This window comes from Gallus gallus, chromosome 15 (assembly GCF_016699485.2).
Source record: "Gallus gallus isolate bGalGal1 chromosome 15, bGalGal1.mat.broiler.GRCg7b, whole genome shotgun sequence".
NCBI lineage: Eukaryota > Metazoa > Chordata > Aves > Galliformes > Phasianidae > Gallus > Gallus gallus.
The window spans coordinates 11,146,012-11,154,585 of record NC_052546.1 but is presented as its reverse complement, the minus strand read 5'-3'; the positions used below and the strand labels follow the sequence as shown (position 1 = coordinate 11,154,585).

General features: G+C 67.4%; 1 protein-coding gene across 1 annotated transcript; it reads left to right on the top strand.

Annotated features, from left to right (window-relative positions):
* Positions 1-548: 548 nt before the first annotated feature.
* On the top strand, positions 549-8,417 carry GAS2L1 (growth arrest specific 2 like 1). The gene is given in 7 exon segments (XM_015294897.4): positions 549-796; positions 1,468-2,115; positions 3,981-4,088; positions 4,567-4,663; positions 4,894-5,158; positions 6,428-6,725; positions 6,727-8,417. Coding segments are annotated over 6 exon segments (2,184 nt in total). The 5' UTR covers positions 549-796; positions 1,468-1,473; the 3' UTR covers positions 7,501-8,417.
* The last annotated feature ends 157 nt before the right edge of the window (positions 8,418-8,574 follow it).

The following is an 8,574-nucleotide window of genomic DNA, read 5'->3' as shown; positions in this document are numbered from 1 at the left end:
TGAGAACCCTCCGCCCCCCCCCTCTCCCCCCTCCAGCACCGGCGCTGCCCTCTCCGGGGTTCCGCGTTGCGCTGCGCTCGCAGTGTCGGATCGGAGCTGAGCGCCGTGAGCTGCGCGGCCCGACCCGCTCTGCAGCACCGCGCGGCCGTCCCTCTGCTCCCACCAACGGCCCCCCGGGTGGGCGCCGCGTGGAGGGCGTCACGGGGGGGTCCCGGAGCTCCCACGGCGGCGCCGGCGGTTCGGCCCCGCCGCGCTTTCCCCGTTGTATGGCGCCGAGGCCGAACGCCGCTCCGTTTCCGAACCGCGCGGCGGGGCGCACCGGGCGCTGCTCCGCGTCCCGCAGTGTCACCGCGGCTGCGATCCCCGCGTTTGTGCCTCTGCCCCGCAGCCCTCCGCCTCCGCGTCTCCCCACGGCCAACGTCCCCTCGTGTTTTCGCGTCCACCCCCCCCCCCCCCCCCCCGGCCCCGCCGTGGCCGCGCCCCCCATCCGCAGCTCCGCAGCTCCGCCGGCCCGGCTGTGCCCCCGCCCCCGCCGCTCCCATCCCGGCCCTTTCTGGGCCGCCTCCAACTTCCCCGGCCGGGGCGCGGCGCGGCGGGGCTGCGGGCGTTCGGCGCTGCGCTCCGCTCTCTGCTCCGCTCCGCCGCGCGGGGCCGCGGCGGATGGCGGCGGGGGTGCGGGGCCGGGAGGCGGCGGCGGAGCCCCCCCGGCGGTCAGAGCCCGGCCCGGCCCGGAGCGGGGAGCGGGCGGCGGAGCGGCGCGGCCCGGCGGGAGCGGAGCGCGGAGGCGGAGGCGGCGGTGAGTGCTGGGAGTGGGGGGGGGCTGTGCGCGTGTCCCCGTGTCCTGCCCCCATCCCCCTCCCCCCGTCCCCGCATCTGCCGCGCAGGTGCCGGCCCGCTCCCGCCATCCCCTGGGGCTGCGCTTCCCATGGCCCCCCCGGCACCGACCCCCCGGGAGAGACCCCCGGGGGAAAGACCCCCCCCATCCCCCAGCGAAGAGCGCCCCAATCAGTGCAGCCCCCGCAGTAACCCCTCCCGCCGTAACCCACCCCCCCCCCCCACCCCGACACAGCAGAGCCCCCCACCGGCACGGGCCCCCAAAATGTTGGGGTTGAGGTGTGGGGCCCCCCCAGGCCGCGGGTTCAGCAGTTTCCTGATGGGGAAGAGCAGGTGGGAACCCCCGCAGTGCAGCACCCCCACCAGTGCAGCCCCGTGGGGTCAGCCGGGGGGGCTTCCCTCATAGCCACCCCCAGCCCTGCAGGTGACGCCGTGCTGGTGGGGGCACAGGGACTGCACAGCTCTGGGGGAGCACCTCTGGGGACAGGGTTAAGCCCAGCCCAGGAGACAGAGGGGACACGGGGTGCAGAGGATGGGGGATGCTGGTAGCAGTGGTGACATCCCCGGGTCTGGGGGGACACGTGGTGCGGGGCCCCCTATAACGGTGCCTCCCCCCCACCCCCCTCCCTGCAGCTCACCATGGCCGACCAGAGCAACATCCAGTCTGCAGCCTCCAAGAGCATCCGCCCCTTCCGCTCGAGCGAGGAGTACCTGGACGCCATGAAGGAGGACCTGGCCGAGTGGTTCAACGCGCTCTACGACCTGGACATGGCGGCTGACACCTTCCTGGAGGCGTTGGCCACGGGCTGCGACCTCTGCCAGCACGCCAACAACGTCAACCGCGTGGCCATGGAGTTCCAGCAGCGGCACCCCGAGGCGGCCGCCCGCGTCCCCCGCAACGAGGTCGTCTTCCAGGCCAGGAACGTGGCGCCCGGCTCCTTCGTCGCCAGAGATAACGTCTCCAACTTCATCCGCTGGTGCCGGCAGGACCTCGGCATCCAGGATGTGCTCATGTTCGAGACCAACGACTTGGTGCTGAAGAAGAACGAGAAGAACGTGGTCCTCTGCTTGCTGGAGGTGGCCAGGAGGGGCTCCAAGTTTGGCATGCTGGCCCCCATGCTGATCCAGATGGAGGAGGAGATCGAGGAGGAGCTGCGGGACCAAACGTGCGGCGCGCTGGGAGCACCCCGGGGCAGCCAGGCCCTGCGCCCCGAGTCGCCCGCGTACCCCGGGCAGGCACAGCGCGTCTCCCTGTGCGACCTGAGGAACCTGGACGAGCTGGTGAGCGGCACCGCGGGGTTCTGGGGGCCAGGAGCTCCACGTCTGCCCCATGGGGAGGGAGGGCTTCTCTGTGCACCCACCAGGGAGCTGTAGGAGCAGCGGGGGCCTCTCTATCCATCCTACACAGGTCTTTATGGCCCCTGGGAGGACCTCCATACACCCAATAGGGAGCTGTAGGAGCAGCGGGGGCCTCTCTATCCATCCTACGCAGGTCTTTATGGCTCCTGGGAGGACCTCTGTGCACGGAACAGGGAGCCCTGTTGCCCATGGGAGGTCCTCTCCAGCCACCCAACCAGGCTCTCTCCAGCCCGTGGGATGTCTTCTCTATGCACCCAACCCAGCTCTCTGTGGTCAGTGGGAGGTCCTCAGCAGCCCAGCTGGGCTCTGTGCCCTCCGGACGTCATGGGAAGGTTATTTTGGAGCTGTAATCACAGGGGAGATGTGGGTATCACCACCACCACCTCCTCCTCCTCCCGGAGATGTGGGTGACACGGCGTGACGGGGCTGCCACCCCACACTGCCCTCCATGAGGACATCAGGCAGAGGGACGTTGTGTCCCCTCCAGACCAGCCGCTCAGCTGGGATTAACGCCGGGCTGGGCGCAGGATGCAGCCCGTGCACCAGGCAGATGCCAGATTAACGCGGCCGGGGAGGGGCGGAAGGCTCTGCCCTGCTCTGATCCCCTAATCCCAAAGCCTTTTTTAATTGAAACCCCAGTTCCTCACTAAGCCCGGCAGCATGCAGCTCAAAGGGGGATGTGGGGGAACGTGCATCCCACCTGCCCTGCTCCCCACAGCCGGGTGCTGCCAGCCCTGAGTGCATTTTTCCGGGCTGCGTAATGCCTCTCCATGGGCTTTTATGGGCAGTGTTGGAGGCGGGGAGGAGCCTGGATCTGGCCTGGCTGCATCGGGGGACAGGTCCCCAGGGCTGGCAGCACATGTCCCCGTGTCCCCTGGCATGGTGGCAGGGTCAGGCCCACAGCTCCCACTGGCTGTACGCCCCATGCCTCAGTTTCCCTACAGTTGAGGGGTTCAGGGCAACCTGATCTATCCTGGCTGGAATGATGAACAGAAAGGAGGAACTGCAAAAAAAGGAAAAAAAAAAAAAAGAAAGAAATGCTGAAAGAAATGCTCAGCTGGGGAAGGCAGTGAGTTTGAGCTGCAGGTGATGGGAGCACCGTCACAGCAGCCATTGCTCAGGATGAGTTCGTGCCAATGCCAAACCCCAGCTTAACCCGGGGAGAAGGGGCTGCGCCTGGGGGTCCCTGTCCCCACACACCCCCCTGAGCCGCTGTGTGCCCACACTGCACCACACACTGTGCCACTCCAGCAGCCAAGGCAGGATGCGGCCGCGTCCCCACATCCCCCGGCGCAGAATTGCTGCCTAATCCCTGACGTCAGCCCGCTGCTGCCGCTTCCCAGCCCCGTGCACCTCAATGATTAGGGACTTAACCCTTTTCTGTGCATAACTGTGTGCGTGTGCGGGTGGTCCCTTCCCTGTGACAATGTGGTGCCGCTGCCCCGTGGGGGTTTCCTTCCTGAGGTGATCCCAGCCATGCAGTGAGTGCCTGGCGGGCTTTCGTGTCCGCAATTTGGGGTCCCTTGGGGGGCTTTGGGGAGTGGGGCTGTGGTGGATGAACTGAGCTGTGTCCAACCTCAGCCCACTTGGTTTGGGAACCCATGTGAAAACTGATCCCAGGTACGCGCCTGGGCGGGCGGGAGGATATCGGGGCTTTTTTAATTCATTTTTATGGCTCTTTTCATTGCCCGGCCGTGGGAAGCCCCCGGGGCCCCTCTCCCAGGGAGGCTTTGTGGGCTCTGCTCCCACCGCAGCACCGCTGACTGAGCTCTCATCTCTGCCCACAGGTGCGGGAGATCCTGGGCTGCTGTACGTGCCCATCCCAGTTCCCCATGGTCAAAATCTCAGAGGGTAAATACAAAGTGGGAGACTCCAACGCACTGATCTTTGTTCGAGTAAGAGCCGCCGCGTCCCTCTCCCACTCCTTTCTCTGCTGGGGGCCGGGGGGGGCCTGGGGACACAGCGCTGGGGGCCCAACGTGGGGCTGAGCTGGGGCCGGGGTTTGGTGCTGCGATGCTCAGTACCCCAGCCTGACCCTGCGGGGCGGGGACAGGATTTATCACGTCGGGAAGAGGAACAGGGAGCTGTGTCCTGGCACGGCCCCGCAGATAACAGCGCTGGTCATGGCCAGGGTCAGCCACATGGTTTCCAGGATTCAAGCAGTGGAACCAACCCTTGTCCCAGACATAGCGGGAAACCCTTCACCTACCCAAATTCGTAGTTTATTCCCTACAAAATTAATCCTTCCCCTTTCTTCTCCCGAACCCCTTCACAGCCCATCAGCTTGGGGTGGGCACACAGAACCTGCCCAGAAGCTGCTTGTTGTGGCTGGCGGGGTGGGGAGCAGTGTGACTGGTGCTGTGCTCTCCCCAGGTGCTGAGGAGCCACGTCATGGTGCGTGTCGGCGGTGGCTGGGACACACTGGAACATTACCTGGACAAGCACGACCCGTGCCGCTGCTCCTCCCTGTGTGAGTGACCCCCATTGTCAATCTGACCCCAGAATGTTTCACCGCTCCCATATTTCCATGGGCTCCTTTCCCGTGGGTTGGGCTGGGCAGCTCAGGGCACTGATCTGACTGAAATGAGAAAAGAGCGAGAAAACATTTCATGTTTTAACTGCTGGAAGACCCACGCGCAGCACGAGGGGCTAGAAGGGCCGTGCTCCCCACTGACCCTGTGCTGTCACCTTCTCTCACAGCTCACCGCCTGCCCCCCGCCCGCACCCTGACCTTCTCCCCACCAAAACCCGCCGTCAACAGTGCCAGCCCCGCACCCCACGCCCCCAGCCCCAGCACCCCGCGCCGTGCCGACACGACCAGCCTCGGGGACAAGCGGCTGCCAGGCTGGGGGGACGTTGGCTACAGCAGGACGGAGCGGGGCAGCACCCCAAAGCCTGCGCCTGGAGCCGTCCTGCCCCCCCGGGCCCCCGCCAGCCCATCCAGGAGCCCCGCCAGTGCACTCAGGTAAGGCTTTGTGTCTGTGGGTGCTGTGGGGTTGGGGGGGTCTCGCTGTCACCCCCCAGCCTGTGCTGTGACACACAGCAGAGCCGGTGAGTCAGCCGGGATGAGGGGGGGAGCACAGGGCAGGCCTGGCTGTGACACAGGGCCTGGCACAGCGGGACAGGATGGGGACGGCCCACTGCTATGGCAACGCTTCCCAAACTGACCGCTGCTGCGTGGCGGGGGAAGGAAGCCAGGCTGGGCCGGGCTGGGCTGGGAAACCTGGCAGCTGGGAACGCCTCAGCCCCACAGCATGGCCTCAGCCCTATAGCAGGCTCCACAGCAGGCCTCAGCCCCACAGTAGGCCTCAGCCCAATAGCAGGCCTCAGCCCTATAGCAGTCTCCACAGCAGGCCTCAGCCCTATAGCAGGCCTCAGCCCTATAGCAGGCCTCAACCCTCAAAGACAGCCCCTCTCCACAGCAGGCCTGGGATTCACAGCAGCACCTCGGAACCGTGGCGGGCCTTGGCCCCACATCAGCCCCCCACGCCCCCTTAAGGCCTCACCCCCCCCCCCCCCCCCCCCCCCCCCCACAGGCAGCCCCGGCCCCACACAGCCCCGCCCGGCCTCGCCCCGCCGCTTCCCGCCCTGCTAATGCGCATGCGCAGTGCTTCCCGCCCGGCTGCTGCGCGGGCGCAGTGCTGCCCCCTTGCGGCCGCGCGGGGTGCGTGCAGGGGCTGCGGGGGGCGCGGTGCGGGTGCAGCGGCAATGCAGGGGGCGTACGGAGGGATGCAGGCGGGCGTGCGGTGGGCTGGAAGGGTGGGCTGAGTCCCGTGAGCACACAGTGGGATGCAGGAGGTCAGGGGGAAGGCAGTAGGACGCACAGGTGGGTGTGCATCAGGATGTGCAATGGGACATACAGTGGGGTGAGCAATGGGATGTGCAGTGGGGTGAGCAATAGGATGTGCAGTGGGACGTGCAATGGGATGTGCAATGGAGTGAGCAATGGGACATGCAATGGGACGTGCAATGGGACATGCAATGGGACGTACAGTGGGGTGAGCAATGGGATTTGCAATGGGACATGCAATGGGACGTGCAATGGGATGTGCAATGGGACGTGCAGTGGGATGTGCAATGGGACATGCAATGGGACGTGCAGTGGGATGTGCAATGGGACATGCAATGGGACGTGCAGTGGAGTGAGCAATGGGACATGCAATGGGATGTGCACTGCGGTGTGCAGCAGTCGCATGCCGTTGCTCTGCGCTGACCCCCTCTCTCCCCGCTCCAGGCCCCGCGACTCCACCCGCACCCGCCGCCATTCCGGGGACAGCGACTCCTCGTCGGCCTCATCGGTGGGACCCCCGCGGGGCCACCGCCCCCCGCCCGCCTCCTGCCCCTCTCCCCGCCGCCCGCCGCCCGGACGCAGCCGCTCGGGCGACCGCAGTCCGCTCCCGATGCGCACCGCCACCCCGGGCGGCGGGGAGGAGCGCGGCCGCCCGCGCGTCCCCAACGGGCCGGGGCTGCCCCGCGCCCGCAGTCAGGGCCGGCCCGGTGCCGACGCCGTGCTGCTCATCCGGCGCGGGGCGCGACGGGCAGCACTCGTGGGCGCGCGCCGACGGCGGACCCCGCGCTGCGACGCGGCCCTCCGGCCCTCGGCGCTCCTCTCTGCCCGGGGACGGGGCCGAGGACGGGGACGGGGACGCCTTCCAGGAGGAGCTGGAAGAGCTGGCGCGGAGGCTGCGGGCGCCGCTGTGCCTGGAGCCCGGGCAGGAACAGCAGCTGCTGGGGCGGCTGGAGGAAGAGTTTCTGGCCAACACGCGGCTGATGGAGATGGGGGACGCGGAGCCGTCGCCCCCCGCCCGCCCCGCGCACGGGACGTTGGAGCCCAACAGCGGGGCGGCCGCCGACTCGGCGTACTGCTCCTCCTCGTCCTCCTCGTCCTCCCTCAACGTGCTCGGCAACAAGCACGGCGGTCCGCCCGAGGACGGCCGTCGCAACGGGGGTCCCCCGGCCGCCCCCCACCCGCAGGAGCGCCGCGGCCGCCCGTCCAGCTCGTCGGATGAGAGCGGCTGCGTGCCGGCCTCCGGTGCCGAGTCCGACCCCGAGTGGGCGCCGGCGGTGGAAGAGGAGGGGATGGAGACCGCGGCGGTGCCGGGGATCCCCGCGTCCCCCGCCCTGCGGCCCCGTGCCCGGCCCCGGCTGGACGCGCAGCCCGGCAGGAAGCCCACCCGCATCCCCGCGCCCCGACCCCCCGCCGGCCCCCAGCCCTGGAGGGCGCTGCACACCGTCCTGGCCTCGCTGCTGGAGCCCGGGAGGGCGCCACGGGAGGACGAGGGGCTGCAGGAGGACGCCTGGCCGTGAGAAGGACGAGACGGAGGCTGCGGCCCCCGGCGTGGGATGTGTGGGCGTTGGGACGATGTGTGGGCCACCATCGTCCACCGATGTGGGGCCGTGGGATGGATGCCGTCACGGCGGGGGCTGATGCACTTTGGTGTGATAGCAGTGGAGGCAGGAGCCGTGCCGTGGCATCGGGAACAGCTCTGGGAGCAGCCAGCTCTGCTCAGCTCCTCTGCTTTTCACCTTCCTTCTCCATCCTGCTCCCCACTCCTTCCATTCCTCCTCCCCGTCTCCCCACATCCGACAACACCCGGGGACACGCAGCTCGTCACCATGGTCTGTACCCAAGGGATGATGTCCCCCCTCCCCTGCAGCATCTCCCCCAGCACAGTGCAGCCAGTAAAGCCCGAGGAGCTGAGCCTGCCTGCTGTCGTCTGTCCACGGAGGTCTGTCCACAGAGCTGCAGGTGTTGGGGATGGGGCTCCCCCTGCGCCGTGGGGCTGCACCTTTGGGGTTCCTGTGAAGCATCCCTGGCGGGGATCCTGCATCCCCCACAGTTGTGCCTGGGAGCACTTCCCCTCGTCCTATCCAGGGTCCTTCCCAGCACGGTGGTGGCAGGGGGAGGTTCTTCACAGAGCGGTGAGGGTGCTGGCACAGCTGCCCAGAGAGGCTGGAGATGCCCCATCCCTGGAGGTGTTCAAGGCCAGGTTGGGTGGAGCCCCGGGCAGCCCACTGTAGTATTAGATATGGAGGTTGGTGGCCCTGCCTGTGGCAGGGGGTTGGAAACTGATGATCCCTGGGGTCCCCTTCCAACCCAAGCCATTCTATGATGTAATGTAATGTATATAAGCTGAAGGTCTTTTGTTCCAGGGATGCATGGTTGGGGTGGAGGTATCCCCTCACGCATCCGACATCATAAATAAAGAATGCCTGCTCGCTAACACTGCATTAAATGGGTTCATTCCCAGCTTCGGGACGACAGGGGAAAGCCACAGGGATGTGGCCACCTCCAGCCCCAAAGCCTGCACTCTCCATCGGCACAAAGACATGTAGCCAGCACTCGGTGCCCACCAGAACCCCAACTCCATGGCTGCAGAG